The following is a 17,360-nucleotide window of genomic DNA, read 5'->3' as shown; positions in this document are numbered from 1 at the left end:
CTCCTTGATTTGGAAAAAGTGTTTTATTCCAGTTTGGAGCCACCTCTTTGTCCAATGGTATTCCACTTAACTGGATAATCTTCAAAGCCTTATGAACCTCTGACATCTTCAGGAACTACATCCTCTTCCCCCCACCATTGGCAGGGTCACCTCCCACTCTCCCAGGATGGTTCAAGTCCTGTCCAGCCTGGCCTTGGGCACTGCCAGGGATCCAGGGGCAGCCACAGCTTCTCTGGGCACCCTGTGCCAGAGCCTCACCATCCTCACAGGGAAGAATTTCCTCCTGATACCCAATCTAAACTTCCCTTCTTTCAGTTTGAAGCCATTCCCCCTTATCCTGTCACTCCACGCCCTTGACAAGTCTCTCTGATGATCTGATCCTTCCTTTCTGATCCTCTGGGATGTCCTCCTTCCCTTCTGATGTCCGACTGCCACCCTGTGGCTATTCCACAATGCTCAGGTTCTAGTTTTAAGGCTAAAGGGTTTCCACTAGATGGCAAATTTGGGACTGGTGCTCTTCCAAAACGGTGTATTTCAGTGTATTTCTGGAGTCTGGAAAACTGCTTGGAGAACTACTCTCGAGCTTGGAAAACTTCCAGCAAACTCATCACATGCAAATCTGGTTATGCTGATTCAGATCCCCTTTCAGTCTTACCCTTCAGGATTGCTCATCTGTGTTACTTTTCCTGGTTATCCAGGAATTTAATTTATTGGTTATCCAGGTAATTTGGTTTATTGTATTGTGGATGTTTCCTCTTTATTGTGGCAGAGAAAACACAGGAGAAACACATTCTGGAGAAAGAGATTTATAACAGTTCTCTCTCTGCAGCTGTGGAGGTGGGTTTGTTCCCCCTTTTACAGCATGAAGACTCTTGCACAGATATATTTTACTCCAATACCAGCAAAAAATGGTAAGATAAGAAATTTTATTAATAGATTTTCCTCCATCCACAGTTGTAATAAGAGGGAAAGAAATGGAGCAGGAGAAAACCAAGGTAAAACAGTAACTAAGGCCCAGTTTCTTTCTGGTCCTAATCAACAGGTATTTAATGGTTATTTTATTATTCCCATTACAATTTTATTCTTAACAACACTCTTGGCCTGGGAAGATGCATTTCTTCCATTCCCTCAACATGTCATCCCCATTTTGGACGTTGATTGGAAAAAATTCCTCAAAATCAACCAATCCTTTCTGGATACTAATCCACCAGTCCCTGGGGGCACAGGGTGATGGAGAATCTTCTTTAGTGGTGTGGCAGCTGCTACATCCTGGTTTAGCACCTGTAACACTGGGGTAGTAAATGAAAAGAGCCCAGGAAAGGCAGTAAGGCTATTCCAATAAATCTCACAGGATATGTCACCTCCTTGGGGTGTGTTTGAAGGCACCTCATGCAAGAGAGGGAGACCAGCAATGTTCTGGCTGAGATGTGCCTGTGGATATGCAGCTGAATGAAAAGTTAAACACTTTAAAACAGCAGTCTGACCCCCAACACCTTTCTAACATCCTTAGATTTGTCTGCAGCTCAGGCAGGAATACCTCATTCTCCATGGGCCAGGAGTCAGGAATTCTCTCCTTTTAACAAATCACCCAGAGGTTCAAAAAAACCCAAAGCTTCGAGCAATCACAGAGTGATTATGATGACTCTTCACACAGAATCATTGTGGAGTGGTTTGGGTTGGAAGGGACCTCAAAGCTCAGCTCATTCCACCCCCTGCCATGGTTTATGGTATTCCACCAAAGCAGGTTGCTCCAAGCCCCTTCCAACCTGGCCTGGAACACTTTTGCTTCCTTAGTCACCCTTGTAGGGATCCCAAGTATGGATGTGAGAGATTTTTCTCTCCTCTGACTCTTAGCAATGGGTTCATAACACTCTAAAATCTGGCTCTGTGGAAACCCCTTGCAGATCCCCCATGGGATGTCACCAGAGGACAAATAACCCAGAGGCTTCCAGAGGAGATGTGGAGAGCAGCATTCCCACAGAACAGGGCATGTGGAAAAATGTTCACTTTCCTGTTTCCCTACCTCAATTAGAGGTCTAATTGAATCCTATTCCTAGAGAACTGCTGCCTGCACCTCCTCCACCTCAATCACATATATAGAAACTGGTCTGGGAGCTCCCTATTACAAACAGGGATTTGAAAATATTGAACCTACCCCATTCCCTAGAAGCTTCCACATTTCCCTAACTCCCACATTCCTTGATTTCATGCTGCCTCAGCTTTCTTACTACACTCACAACAAGAGCCACCCCAAAAAGCCTATGTTAGGTTAGAAACTTCCCTCCTATATACTCAGCAAATGAAGGATCAGCAGATGGAAAGGGATCTGTTCCCAGTCCCAAAGCCTGTCCCAGCTCAGTGGGACACAACCTCCTCTATCCATCTGTTCCCAAAAACTCAGCACCAGAGAAGAGGAATGAAAGAAGCACAAGAAAAACCTAAGAGCACATCTTTAAAAAAAAAAAAAAAACCAAAAAGAAAAAAAATCTTATTAATTACATTCATCCACGGAACTAAGCGGCACCACCTCCCCACCTCTGGCTTAGCCAGCTCTCCTCAGTGCAGGATCTTCAGGGTGACCACCACAGGAGGCAGCAAGGCTGGGGAATTCTGCAGAGATCCACTGCTGCTTATTTATGTAGGTAGGCATCGAGCCAGAGCTCCCCTGAATCTTTCAAAGAGCTGCCAAGAGAGAACCACACTTCCTTAGAAACAACATAACAAACTCCTTGTTCCACCCAGAGAATTCCCATCTACAGCTGAAGCAAAGGAGATCATGGAATGGTTTGGGTTGGAAGGGACCTTCAGAGGCTGTCCCTCCCCTTCCATGTCCCTCCTGCTTTTCCACAACACTGGGAAGCCCTTGGCTTGGGAACACAGCAGATCAATACTCACTGCACGATGTCAGCGAAGGCTGTGAGCAGAGGCTTGCACTGGTACTCAATGCCATGCTTGGAGCACAGGGACTTCACCAGAGGGGCCACCTTCCAGTAGTTGTGTCGTGGCATCGTAGGGAAAAGGCTGTGGGAAAAGGAGATGGTGGTTCAATGGCATCTGTCACCACCCCACGGAATTCCTGCCCCTTGCTGTGCCCAGCTCTGGGACTGCTCACTGCTGCTCCAAAAATTTTCTTTTTTCCCATTCCATGCCCACACAAAGAGCACAAAATTAACCCACGTTATCTTTGGCTCTTCTATCAGCTGTTGGAGGGACCTTGCAGGCTCTTCAGCCCTGGTGTAACTAGCACTCCTTGGAACTATTCCCAACCCCTGCTTCCACTCACTGGTGCTCGATCTGGAAGTTCAGGTGGCCACTGAACCAGTCATTGAAGAAGGACTGATGAACATTGCAGGTTGCCTGGAGCTGAGGAAAAAAAAAAGAAAAAAAAGTCCTGTTTTAAGTATTATTTTAGCAATGCCCCTTCTCAAACACAGGTTTCTCATCCCCACAGGACTTCTGGCTGGACACAACAGCTCCAGGACTTATTTCCAGCCAACACAAAGTGGCCAAGCGGAGATAGACAGACTGTACATGACCAGAACTGCCACAGATCTCCATAAATAAGGTCTCACCTGGGTAGAGAACCAGTCCACATTCTTATCATAATCGATGTGCATGGGGATGTGATTCATTTGCGTGACCCAGACAAACCAGTTGCTCTCTATAAACCTGTGAAGACACAGAAAAAACCATCACAGATCACACCCCCCTGATTTGACAAGTCAGCACAAAACACTTGTGCACACACCAGCTGGTTGTTGCCTGACAAAATGAACACCAGGAACCCCAAGCATCTGATCAGATCAGACCTACACTCAACTTCCACCTCCTGCAGCTTGACAGGAAACCACCCCTGTCCCACAGAAAGGATCAGAAGAGAGAAGAACAGCAAGTGGTGAGAAAAATAACCAGGAAGCTGGAGAAAAGCTGACAGGAAGGATTGATACAAACTGGGTAAAGAAAATGTTGGAACTACAAGTTGGATGATACCTGACTAAGAGATGGAGCCCCAGGGTACCCTTCAGGCCCAGGAAGGGCAAGTAGGTGAGGTAGAATCGGATGTAGAAGGACAGCATCCAGGCCAGGTCCTGTAGGGCAGGGGACAGGGAAAACTTCATTACAAGGAAGGATTTCTGGCTTCTGAATTTACCATCACTCCCTTTAAAACCTCCCATAACATCTTTTACTGATGAATTTTTCCTGCCCGGTCTCATCACACAGCAACCAGCCATTCCCGTGTTCAGGAATTATCCTGGTCCATGAGCCCAGCAGAGGGCGAACACCAGCCAGGCCATGCTCTGAACACCACGTTATCCTCTGGATCTATAAACGAACCAAGCAGTGAGAAAACCAAACCCCAGAACACCAGAGAACATCTTTTGTACCTCAAGGATCTTTCACAGAGAACGGCTGTGTGGAAGATCCCCCCTTGGCAAACATCATTTCCCAAATCCTACACTCACATCCTTTGCTGCAGACACACACAACTCCAGAGTTCCTCCCAGTAAATCTGGCACTGGAATTCACCCCTAAATCCAGGAAATGTTCCCCCCTGGCTCCCTGGGGCTGACTCACCACCCACTGCTTCCGCTGCACGGCGAAGTAGAAGATGTACCACTGGAAGTACAGCGGCACCAGCGCCGGGGGACCGACTGGGGGAGAAACACAGGAGTGAATTATCCCAGCAGGATGGGATGGGATGATGGGATGGGATGGGATGGGATGGGATGGGATGGGATGGGGCAGAGTGACTGCTTTGCATGGAACTGCAGAGGTTACTCACTGATGAAGAAGTACTTGTGCTGGTGGTTGTAGGGCATGAATTTCTTCTTCTGCACACCAAGCTGTTAAAATACACGAGTTACTCAGGCCATGAAGGCAGCTGTGCACACACTCCTATGCTTCTGAAGGCATGCACACTCCTAAACTTCCAGGAGATGTCCTCTCCAACCAAGCCAGCATCCACCATGCCCTGGAACCTCATCCTGGATGAGTTTTCACCCTGCCCTGGTGCCTTGCACACACACAGTGACCTGCACAGGAAGCTTTGCCCCTACAGAGGGCACAAGTTGCCTAAAAATACTGAGAACGAAACATACACAAATAGTTTGCTGGCAAAGCAGAGCTTCAGAAGGAAAAACCCCCAAGCTGTGGTACTGTTATGATACTGTTAATGAAGATGACAGTGTGTGGAACTCCCACCTCCTTGCAATTATTTTGGAAAGCAGAGAAATGAGCATCTAGACATGAAACTGCGTCCATGGCAATGAGGGTGAATAGACTGGTCTCTTCCTGAGGCTGCTCATTTTTCAGTGTTTGCTGTATAAACATATCAGGTCATGCCACTGGCTTCCTTGACGAATGCCATTGTATCCCTGTACATGTTCAAACTAATTCCCAATAGCCCATCCCTTCATTCCCATGCAAATCAGAACATTTAAAGTGACACTATGAATTTATGTAACTTGTTTTAAAGGACCAGCAAGTGCTAAAGCCACCCAATTAACTTCAGAGCTGTACCAGGAATAGAGCTGGACTCCAGATGGGAGCCACTCTGACATCCTGCTGCCAGGCTGAGACCACCAAAATAGCTTCTTTGATGAGGAATTGTAAAAGTTCCAGGCAGCCCTGGCTTGTCATCTGCTGCTTCCACCCCAGATCACTACAATTAGCCACACTGATCTTGGTAAAACAGAACATGTAATTCTGATCTTCATAAAACTGCAAGTCTCTCATCAAGGGAAATAGGAACTTGTAATCATGGCAAATATTTCATTCTTATCTCCCAACACTGCAAAAAGAACTTGGAGTGAAATTTTAAGAATATAAAGATCTCAGAATTACTGTAATATTCCTGAGGAATATCAGGGACTAGTGGAAGGCAAAGCAGCACTGTATAAAATCAAACTAACTGGTGTCCAGTCTCCAAGCTCTCTGCAGCTTCCCTGATTTGAACTCTCCTCCTGCTGCCATCTCCCAGCTTCCTCTCACCTCCACAGAGAGGGTTTTCCCCAAAGCAAAGAACAAGGGGTGCATGTTGACATCAGGATCCTTCCGGAAGCAGTTGGGTTTGGCGTGGTGCTGGAAGTGGAGGTGATTCCACCAGCTGGCCGGGGCTCCCTGTGGGAAGGGAGGAGGAGAAAACGCCCTAAGGAAGGTGGATCTTCTGCCCTTAGTTCTCTCCTTACCCCAGGGCTGGTTTTGGCTGCAGAGCAAGGCTCTGGCAGTCCCTCCCTCCCTCCCTCCCTCCCCACAGCCAGTCCCACCTTCAGATGGCCGATGACGAACTTGTGCACCCAGTGGTTCCACCTGGACTTGCTGAAGACTGACAGGTGTCCAAAATCATGCTGGAGCCAGCCAGCCTGGGCCTGGAATTAAGAAAACAGCAGTGCTGCTGGGGAAAAAGAGCTGTCAGGAGGGTCTGTATCTGACAAAGGGCTTTCTTCTCCCACTCCCACGCTCCTCACAACGTATCCCTGGATAGCAAGGGCACTCCCACTGCCAGGACCCAATCCAAACTCTCTTTTTTCACTACAAACCAGTGAACTCCACACTCTGGCTAATGACTTTTAGTCCTGGACAGTTGTTTTCATGAGGAAGGAAAACATCATGGGAAAAAAACCAGCCACGGAGCTGAGAACCAGCATTTACTCCCTCACAAAACCGCTCTGAAATCGGCAACAAAGTCTCCTTTAAGGAGCAGCTTGCTGCTGCCTCCTCCGAGTACTTGTGATTCCAAGGGGATCAGCCGGCCAGGGGAGGAATAGCTGGGGCTTTGAGAGCTGCTCTGCCCTCTCCTCTCCCTCCCTGCGAGTTCCCATGGGAACATGGTGGCTTGGCCCCTGCTCACAGCCTGGGAGTTCTGGCAGTGCTGGAGCTCAGGAGCTGGGCACGTCCCTCATCCTGCAGGGAACGCTGCAAGAAGGAAGGCTTTGATGGAACACAGGGAGGAAAAAGCAAGGCAAAGCCTGCTCTACACATTTCTGGTGGAATCTGGAGAGAAGCAGGATTTGGGGGAGTCCAGGATGATAAGATTTCTCCCCTGCTTATTGAAACAAGCACCTAAGTCCTAAATTTGGCTTTTGGGCGCTTGTTTTGTGGGGCTGCTCACCTGGACAGTGCCCAGAAGCACCGCAGAGAGGAGGAAAGGCACCAAGGATGCTCCAAAATACCAGATGATGAGCCAGGCTGCAACATCCAGCAGCAAGATGTGACAGAGATAGAGGAAGAAAAAGGTGTGGTTGGGCTGGAGAAGTCCCATCTTCTCCACGGTGGCACGGAGCTCACGGAAATCCTCCACCAGCTTTTTCTGTGGGGACACCCAAAATCACCCACTGGTTGGAAAATACCTCAGGAACACAAAGAGGAGTGTAAGTTTTCCCTCTCAGGGATGAAAAGGGGGAAAGCTGAGGGTCACCCCGAGGCAAATCTTTGCTAACACTACAAATAATGGCACGAAATGAAGCTTCAGCCAACAGTGATTCCAGGAGATCCTATGATGTGATGTACAGGGAATTCTGCCCACCAGCAGGAGAAGTTAAACAGCACAATTTCAACCCAAATTCCAGGTTTTTAAGACACTCACATTCTTGCTGGGCTCAAAGCTGGGCTGATCTGGTGCCAGTTCCCCAATCAGGAGAGGGCTCATGTACTTTCTCACCAGCGCCTTGTCAAGGTGAAAAGCAATGAAAGGATCCTGAAACACAGACACAGGATGAAGAAAAAACATCATTCAGGTGGCAGTAATGGAAATGTATTCCATGATATGCTGGACCATCCAAAAGATCCCTGTTAGGGAAATCAGTTACTTTTATTATTTAAATGTAGTGTCAATCTCCATGGCAACCAGGTGGAAAAAAAAAAAGATCACTAGTGGTTGTTATCATTGCAGATTCTGTCCCTATATTTAAATTACAAATCCTCTGAGCACACATAGCACTTTGACATCTAATTCCTGATCTCCCATTTACCTCCTTTTCCATATTTCTCTCCTGGTGCCCAAACTAGAATATATTTACAATCTCCCTCAGCCTAAGGATGTGGGTTTTTTAAATTATCTGGGTTTTTAAATATTTGCTTGCTGGGCATCACTTTGTAAGATTCCTGCACCATGCATTGCTTATCACTATAATTACTAGGCCACCATTGTGTGCTTTTAAAATAAAATGTGCTTTAAAAAGATCTCTAGTTAGGAAAGGGGTTAAAAAACTGGCTGCTGTTGCCAGCTCTGGATCAGCTGTAGCATCCTCCCTGCTCAGGGTCACTGAATAAAGGAGGGAAAGAGAGAGGGCAACCAACATTTGCATTTTTTCATTGGAAAAGGGGAAAAAACAATGGGGAGGAGTATGTGGGCAGAGCAGGGGAGGATGGCACCACACATTTAGACCAATCCTTTTTCCATGGAGGCTGTAAAACCTGGGAGTGTAATCCCGACCAGAGGTTAGGAGACAGCCCATTGCACCTTCTAGAAATCAGAACAGCAAACCAGAAGAGTTCTTCCTTTACATCCCATTTCCCCCCGGTTTTGAGGAGTCTCACTCTTTTCACCCCCAGCGACAAAACCACTGGAAAGTAAAACTTGGCAGGGAGTTTCTGAGCAGTCAGCAGTTCAACTGCACCCAGCAGTGGCACTGATATCATCACCTAAAGAATGCAGCTGGCTGCAATCCCGCCATCCAGCCATGTGCTGACCCTTTTCTGGCCACAGAAACACAGAATGTTTGGGTGGGAAAGGCCCTTCAAAGCTCGTCTCATTCCCCCCTGCCAGGCACACTTTCCATGAGCCCAGGCTGCTCCAAACTACATCCAACCTGGCCTGGAACACTTCCAGGGATGAGGCTCCACCACCTCTCTGGACAACTTGTTCTAGTGATGGGGCTTTGAAAATGCACACGTGCACCCTGCCCGCACGAAATGTTGCAAATTTACCAATTATTTTTGGCTTTAAATGATACTCATACAACGGGATCTTCATGTGGAGACCCCATGAAACATTGAAAAGTGAAACACTGTCCATCATAACCATCCTACAGGTGGATTCACACCCTATACCTACCCTTGGGTGCAAACACACACATTTGGAGAAATTCATGGAAAAGACACAAGCAGACAAAGGAAGGAAAGAACACTGGCAAAGCCACCGCACACCCAACTCCAGCAGCACTGATTCCACTCTGCAACAGCTGCTGGCGCTCAGACACGAGTGATTCATTTCTTTTTCGTGACTGAAACACGACTTGCAGCCCTACCCTGCACTCGTGCCACCTCTTGGGAAGTTCGCGGAGGGTTCGTGCGCTGGCAAACAACCGTGTCACCGCGTGTGCCACACGCGTGAGCCCGCAGCATCTCATATTCCTGTGTGTGCAAAAACTACCGAGCGGTTTGGGGTGTTTTCCCCCTGGCTGCACACGCGGTTTTTAGCGATTCCTCCAGCGAGGCTTCCTCGCAACAACAACCGCAGACAACCGGCGGCGGAGCGAGCGCTCCGTGCATTCCCGGCGCACAGCAAGGATCCAAACGTGCCACACACAGCCCGCTGCCTTGCTGCCATCCCCGGGGATCCTCCTCCGCGCTCAGCCCTCCTCCATTCCATTCCATTCCACTCCATTGCTCCCTCCCTGCCCGCAGCCCGGCCGCTCACCGTGGCGTCCTGCCCGGCGTAGTGGCTGATGACCCGCGAGCCCCCCGGGTGTCGCCGGCAGAAGTGGCTGATGTCGTACACCTTCCTGTCGATCACCAGCCAGCGCTCCTGCGCCGCCGGCCCCCTCCCGTTGCGCTGCCCGATCTCCTCCCAGGTGAAGCGCCGCATCCCCGCCCGGCCGGGCTCCGAGCCCTCCATGGCCGGGATCGGCTCGCCCTGGCTCGGCTCGGCTCGGCTCGGCTCGGCCCGGCTCCGCCTCCCCGGGGTCCCCCCGCCCAGCCGGTCCCACCCCGGTCCCCCCCGCCCACTGGGCTGGCTCGCCGTGCTCCCGCCCCCGGGGCCGGAGAGGGGCGGGCGGGATGCTGCGGGGCTCGGGCACAGGGAAACGGGCTGTGCGGCTGGGATGGTTCCCAGAATCACCGCCGTTGGAAAAGCGCTCGGAGAGCGGCGAGTCCCCCAGCACCACCAAGCCCAGCAGTGGCAGAATCACGGGATCGTTGGGGTTGGAAGGATCCTGAGATCATCCAGCCCAACGCCGTGCCGAGGCAGTGTCCCCTGGAGAGGTGGCACAGGAATGCATCCAGGTGGTTTGGAGACTCCAGAGAGGGAGACTCCGCACCCTCCCTGAGGTCCCTGAGCAGCCTCTTCCAGAGCTCTGCCACCCTCGGCGTGAAAAAGTTCTTCCTCGCGTTGAGGTGAAACTTCTGGTGCTTCATTTACAGCCATTGCTCCTCGTCCTGTTGCTGGGCACCACGGAAAAGATGTGCCCAAGTGCCACATCCACACGGCTTTTAAATCCCTCCAGATCATCCCTCTGGTGACTCCTGACTGACTGCCCACCTGGACAGTCTGGTCTTGGGCTTGCCAAGCCTTGACAGCAATTTCCCCTCATATCCAACCTAAACCTCCCCTGGCACAACCTGAACCCTTTCCTCTTGCCCTGGCACTTGTGACCTGGGAGAAGAGACCAAGCCCCACCTGGCCACACTGTCCTTCCAGGACAAGTTGCCCTTTCCCACACTGAAGTTCCTTCTTTGGAGCCACTTTTACAACCTGTTTCTCCTTATTTCTGGGCTGAAGATGACTTTACTTCCCCGCCCTTGGTTTTGCTTCCCCTTTCCAGCAGATCCTTCTCTGTCTTCCATCTGTTCTGCCTCTCCCCTCCAGCTGCCTCAGCCTCTCCTGTTCCTAGGGCTCCTTTCAGCTGCTCATGCCTGGATATGCAGCCAGAGGGAGGGAAGGTGTTGCCACAGGTAAATCAAAACCCTGCAGATGATTTTTCGGACAACAGACTAATGAATAAGGCTGGAAGAGTGAATGATGCTGAAAAACGCCCAGCCATCTGTGTGGGACTTGATCCACATGAGCCACAAATTAAAATTCCTCTCCCCACACTCATCTATCTCCCTTTCCACAGTAGCACCAGCCTTCTCCCTGAACTCTCGTTATTGATTCTGGATTTCTTTGTTTCCATTCACACCTTCCAATGTGACCTAGTTACAGCAATTCCAGTCGAAGGTAACCATAGAAACAAAGAGCCACCAGGCTGCATCCCCTCGCGTTCCGAGCATCACCTGATGGCTACATCACATCTTGGAGTTCTGTGCCTGAAAAAACACTGGATAGAATGCTTTCATTTCCCTCCCTTCAGCAATTCATGTTAATAGGCATTAATACATGTTTGGCCTCTTCTAAAATGTAACAATTATACTCAGAAAAGTGCAGCAATTATTTCAAATTCCATTTCCCTTGCCCATTATCTATTGCACAACAGGATATTTATCCTAAATTTAGTTGATATTTATGACCTTTTATCATGAATGTGGGGGACACACAGAGGTCAGTTTTCTTTTTCCTACACACTACATTAAAAGCAAAAAAATTCCATCTTCCTACACAAGTTAAACCTTTGGAGATGTGCTTCAAGGGATCTTAACAGGCAAAAAAGCACCACTAAACCTGATAAAATCCACTCTTCTTCCCCTCATATGCCTCCTCTGGCTTCAGCAGCTACCAGGGATGTTAACACCTTTTTAACACATTTTCCCAGACAAATTACACAACAGCCCGTGGAATTCCCTTCCAAGCTCCTTCTGACATAAAATCCCTGGCTGTGGTTGTTTTCCCCGCAGCAGATGATTCAAGTTAAGCCATGGAGGCTCCTGGAATCACCCACCCCTAAGCAGTGAAGCTTTCTGTGTCCTTCCAGTTGCCAGCAATGCTTTTTCCCCTGCCCTTGCCACACTCAGGATCTCAATGGGTGTCTCAGAGACAAGAATGGGATCTTTGTCATAAAAACCACCAGGGAAAAAAAACCAGCTGCTGTTATAGACTCACCAGCATCCCACATCCAGCTGGGACTCCTGGCATCAATCCCAGCTGGAAAAAAATTAACCAGGTAAAACGTGTCCTTCAATGCCCTGACCCATTTTTTCACCTTCACTGCTTCCATCTGCATATCTGCTGCCATCATCTCGCTGTGACCCAACTCCCCAGGTTACCAGGAACCACCAAAAATCCGAGGGGAGGGAAGACATGCTCTTTGGTTTGCTCTTCTGACCTTAGCTGACTGGCGATCACCAGAATTTGGAGGAAAATATATTAACATTCCTTATTTCACTGCCATGAGTTGGCTGGAACTTACTTTAAAAAACCCAAGTGACCTGGTTGGTGAGGGATCACTAAACATTTGGGCATCTGGTGACCAAACCAGGTGTCAGGAAAAGAGGGAGATGGACTGAAAGGACAGCAGCCTTTCTTTTCCTTTTTTTAGAAAAAATGAGTTACAGCAATAGGTGGTGAGGTCTGAAACCAAAGAAAAAAAATTAAAGGAAAACTAACAAATGCTGAAAAACAGTTTAAAAGGGCAGAGTCTAAAGGAAGACTCAGCTCTTGGCTTTGGTTCAGCCTAAGAAAAGCTGAAGATTCTGGGCACGGGGGAATTGTGGTGGCGTGATTTACAAGGTTCTGTCATCAGTGTAATTAAAACAGCCACGCTGATGAAGCAAATGCAGCAGGAAACCACTAATTCAGTCATTGTGTTACTACCAGGGAAGAGCTTGAAGCTCCTGACAGCTCCCTGTAACACCAGGCTTAGGATTCTGCAAGGATCTGTGTGACACCAGCAGAATGGGGAGAAACTGGAAATATCTCCTTTATTCTTGTTGTATTATTGGGAATGAGCTGGAATACTGGGATAGCTTGGCCTAAATGAGTTAGTGTTGTACCCAGAACTCTTTCTTTGTGTTGCTAACTCTTTATACCCACAATAAATTCTTGATTTTCCATACAGACAGTCTAACTCCATGGAATATTTGCATAGTGCTGTGCCCTAACAGCTCAGCTGACCGTTAAAATTTAGATGCAAAAAAAGACTGAGCTTTGGGAGGAGTTTACATATTGCCAGAAAAAGCACCCAGGAATACACCCTGTGTAAGGGATGAGGCAAAAATGAGCTTATTTTTTGTCCTTCACAAGACAAACTCAGATTAGCAACTGAGGGAGTGAGGCAGTGATTGTCTGGAGCTTTACACTTCTGAAAGCAAAACCTGAGTAAGGAAACAAAGGAAAACAAGTGCTGATAACAGGGGAACACCAGCAGGATTTTCAGTAGAAATCATTACAAAGCAGCATCAGAACAGAGCATTTCTCTCCTTATTCCCATCCTGATGCAGAATCTGCTGCTTCCTGAGTGTGATTCCATCCTCTGCTCTGCTGGCAGCCAGAGCAGTCTGTGCCCTGATAATCCCATGGGCAGCCCAAGATCCACTGCAGAATGTGGAATCCCTGCCAGCCACGGCTGCACAATGGGGATTTCTGTTCCTTTGTTGGTTGCTTCCCTCAGAAAGTTCCTCAGCTTTCAGCCACTCTCCCAGGACTAGAAAAGAAGTGGAGTATGTCAGAGTGAAAAATATCCAGAGTAAAAAGTATCAAGCACATCTTTGGTAGTGTTTTGTTTGAAATACATGGACTGCTACAGCATTCCCACCTAATCACTGGGTTCCCCTACCTCAGGCTCCATCCCCCCATTCCCAGCCCAGTTCTTTCCCACTGTGTTTGAATTTATTATTCAATTTATTATTTATTTTTAAGTTCAGAGCTCCTTAGCCTTTCCCTCTCGTGAAAGACGGGGAAAGCCTGGGGTCCTTTTTCTCCTTACATGTATTTTTCCTTGGCAGAAAGGACAAAGCTATCAAAAAGTCTATTAAAGGTATCATAAAGTTTAAAGCTAAATCTGATTTTCACTCCATTTTTCTCCCATTATCCTCAGTTCCTGCCTTTTCCCCCTTCACATACTTGCTCTATATTTTTCCCTAGCTCACTGCCCTCTTCTGCTTGCCTCCTTTTCCCACCACATCCCATGGAGCCATCCAGCCTTACCAAGGGATGGATCTCCTACTTATAAACTGGGGAAAAGGAGGGTTTTCCCTGCATCCATGAGGATTAAAGCACAGCTACAGGGCATTTCCATGTGCTGGTGCCAGGCTGGGTGCTGCTGTCAAAGTCTAGTCCTTTCTAAAAATCAAATTAAAATAAACATGTGAGACCTTGCCAGCTCCTACATAAAACTCAACAAAGGGATGAGACAACAAACAAGGAAAATGTCTCTTTTTTGGCTACATTTTTGGCTTTCCACTTCTTCTACATTAAACCAATGCATGAGACAGTGTAAAGGTACCTGAACCACCAATTTTCCATGTTTTTCCACCATTCCAGTCAGACATCCTTCACTAACTCATTAAGTTATGGATTTCTGGAGGGCAGACATGTCCCTTCCACTTGTGCTCCCTGCAAAAACTCTCCCACTTCCACATCCCCTCTCCCATGCCTTTTTCCCTTTCATGTTCCTCACCTTTTCTGCCTGCATCTCGTGACTCCTTGGTTAAACTCAGGGCTTTTATGTCCCTCACACAAGCTCTTTGTGCTGCTAAAGCTACACCGGGCAGCGACTGCAGCCTTTCACCCACTTGGCCATAGAGCAGAGCCTGTTCTCCTCTCTTTGCCGGGGCTGATTTGTGCCCCAGCAGCCAAAAAAAACTCGGAACAAGCGCTGCCTGAAGCCTGACAGCCTGGCTAGCTGTGCTGTTGGAGGCTGAGAGCAGCAGGGATTTCTTTAGAGGCATCTTTCAATGGCTTGTCATTAAGTTATGATGCAATTTTCCACGGGAAATATCCAGCTGGGGAGTTCAGGGTGCCGGTTTTACTTCTTTGTCCATCCACAGGTAAATTGCAAAATGAACCAACCTCCTTATCAGGTGATTTCAGCACAGAATCCAGGAATGGTTTGGGCCGGAAAAGCTTAAAGTTCATCCCATTCTACCCCCTGTCATAGGCAGGGACTCCTTCCACTATCCCAGGTTGCTCCAAGCCCTGTCCAACCTGGCCTTGGACACTTCCAGGGATCCAGGAGCAGCCACAGCTTCTCTGGAAAACCTGTGCCAGGGCATCCCCACCCTCCCAGGGAAGGAGGCCCTGAATTGTACATATCCAGGCACACCGACAGGATTAAAACCCCCAAATTCAGAGAACTCGGCAAACTTTTCCCTCATCACAAGCCACAAGTTTTAGGTCTGCCTTAATGCAGTGTCTGGCTGTAATTTAGTCTGATCCTTGCCACAGGGCTATTTTGAACCCAACTAAAGAAAACTAGTGAGTCTTAACAAAACATTCCTGTCATTTCTGACTTTCCTCACCCCACACCACAGGCAAAGACTGTTTAATAGGCTGAAGCCATCCTGCAGCATTAACACCAGGCAGAAACAGAGGAAAGCTCCAGCATGGATTGGCACAATGCTGAAGGGGAGAGATTTAGATTGGACATGGGGAAGAAATCCTTCTCTGTGAGGGAGGTGAGGACCTGGCACAGGTTGCCCAGGAAAGCTGTGGCTGCCCCTGGATCCCTGGAAGTGTTGAGGCCAAGTTGGATGGGTTTGGAGCAGCCTGGGGTAGTGGGAGATGTCCCTGTCCATGGCAAGGAATTAGAACCAGGTGGTCTTTAAGGTCCCTTCCCACCCAAACCCTTCTGTGACTGCATAGTTAACCTTGTGGATTCCTTCCCCTGCTTCAGCCCAGCCTCTGCCACTACAGAAAGGATTAATAATCCTCCCACTTACTTATGCAAAGTAATCCCAAGAAAAGATTCCTATTGCCAGGAAGGCTGGAGATCACACCTGGCTGGCCCTGGAATGTGGCCACAGGTCCTGTCAGAGGGGAGCAAAGCTGCAGGGAGTGTGCCTTGTGCCGTTCTTGTCCTTTCAACACCTCACCTTGCGTAACCTAACGACAGGAATTGCGTACAGTAAAGCGCCCCACGGCAAGGAAAAGATGGGAAAGATGGCATTATCCCACCTGTTAATAAATGCATGGCCTCGGGCAGGAGAGTGTGGCTGGGCTCAAGCAGCTCTGCTTGTGACACAGGAAAGCTGTGAAGTCTGGCAGCCAGCAGCGGCAGCCTGGCAAAAATAGAGCAAAACAATGCAGATTTTGGGCAGAACAGCAACAGCTCCTTTGTGATCTCAGCGGTGAGAAGTGGGGTGAGAAGTGTTGGAGGAAAAAAGGCAGAAGGAAGGGAGGGTGGAAGGAAAAAAATGTATTTAAAAGGGGGGGGAAGGGAAGAAAGGTAAAAAAGGGTAGAAAAGAGTAAAAGGAGGCAGAAAGAAGGAGAAAGCAGTGAAAAGGGGGGAAAGCAGGAGGAGGGGTGAAGGGAGAAACGAGGAGAAAAGGAGTGGAAGGGGAAAAGGCAGGAAGGGGAGAAGGAGGGAAGAGGAGCAGGGAGGATAAAAGGGGAATTGCAGAAAAGGGGGTTGAAAAGGGGAAATAGGGGACAAAATGGGTAAGAGGGCAAGGGTGAAGAAAAGGAAACGGCGGAAAGGGGGAAGAAAGAGGAAAGGGTGAAAGGCCAGAAAAGCGGGAAAGAGGAGACGGAGGAAAAGGGGGATAAAGAGAGGAAAAAGAGGGTAAAGGAGAGAAAGTGGGAAAGGTGAGGAAGGGGAGGGGGAGAAAAGGGACGAAGAAGGAAAGGGGAGAAAAGGAAATGAAGAAAAGAAGAAGAAATAAAACAGGGAAAAGGAAGGGGGGGAAAGAAGGGGAAGGGAAAGAAAACGTAGGAAAAAGAGGGGAAAGGATGGAAAGTGAGAAAGGTGGGGAAGGAGAGGGGGAAAAAAGGGAGGAAGGAGGAAGGGGGAGAAAAGGAAATGAAGAAATGAAGAAGAAATAAAACAGGGAAAAGGAAGGGGGGTAAAGAAGGGGAAGGGAAAGAAAACGCGGGAAAACAGAAAAAAAAAAGAAAAAGAAGGAAAAAAAAAAAGCGGGGGCAGCTCTTTACAGCAGGAGCCAAAAAGTCTCGAGGACACGAAGCTCGGAGCGGGAGGAGGAGGAGAAGGAGGCCAGCGGCTCCCGTCCCCCGTCCCCCGGGCGGTCCCGGCCCGCAGGCGCTTCGAAAGATCGGCCGGGGCCAATGGGCAGGCGGGGCAGGGCGGCGGGACAGCCGGGATTGGCGCTGGGGCTCGGCTGATCCCGCCGGGAGAGCCCCGGCACCGGGCGGGGGGATGGCCGCAGGGAGGAGGATGCCGAGCGCCGGGCTGGGGGGATGCCGGCAGGGAGGGGAGAGCATGGGAGAGAGGATGATGCTGGGAGAGGGAGGGGAATGCCGGGGGGAGGGAGGAGGATGCTCGGGAGGGGGGGTGAGGAGGGGGGGAAGGGGCCGAGCTTCCCGCAAAAC

The 17,360-nt window shown here is 49.0% G+C and overlaps 1 protein-coding gene and 1 long non-coding RNA gene across 3 annotated transcripts; both read right to left on the bottom strand.

The window, feature by feature from the left end:
- Positions 1-909: 909 nt before the first annotated feature.
- Positions 910-9,911, bottom strand: LOC146436913 (acyl-CoA (8-3)-desaturase-like). The gene is made up of 12 exons (XM_085063304.1): positions 9,641-9,911; positions 7,586-7,696; positions 7,112-7,309; positions 6,267-6,368; positions 5,992-6,120; positions 4,784-4,844; positions 4,576-4,652; positions 3,991-4,088; positions 3,573-3,669; positions 3,284-3,363; positions 2,896-3,021; positions 910-2,682 (listed from the first exon to the last, which is right to left on the bottom strand). The coding sequence occupies exons 1-12, from the start codon at positions 9,836-9,838 to the stop codon at positions 2,631-2,633; spliced, it is 1,329 nt and encodes a 442-aa protein (XP_084919430.1). The 5' UTR covers positions 9,839-9,911; the 3' UTR covers positions 910-2,630.
- Positions 9,912-13,073: 3,162 nt separating this feature from the next.
- LOC146436912 (uncharacterized) lies at positions 13,074-16,737 on the bottom strand. Of its 2 annotated transcripts, none has more exons than XR_014852778.1 (3): positions 15,811-16,737; positions 14,021-14,155; positions 13,074-13,517 (listed from the first exon to the last, which is right to left on the bottom strand). It is a non-coding gene; the product is annotated as an uncharacterized LOC146436912 (long non-coding RNA). The 2 variants fall into 2 exon arrangements; XR_014852779.1 differs by having other exon boundaries at positions 15,989-16,737.
- Positions 16,738-17,360: the final 623 nt, after the last annotated feature.

Source organism: Lichenostomus cassidix, chromosome 5, assembly GCF_008360975.1.
Source record: "Lichenostomus cassidix isolate B80296 chromosome 5, HeHo_3.0, whole genome shotgun sequence".
NCBI classification, from domain to species: domain Eukaryota; kingdom Metazoa; phylum Chordata; class Aves; order Passeriformes; family Meliphagidae; genus Lichenostomus; species Lichenostomus cassidix.
This window is presented reverse-complemented; position numbering and strand designations above follow the sequence as displayed.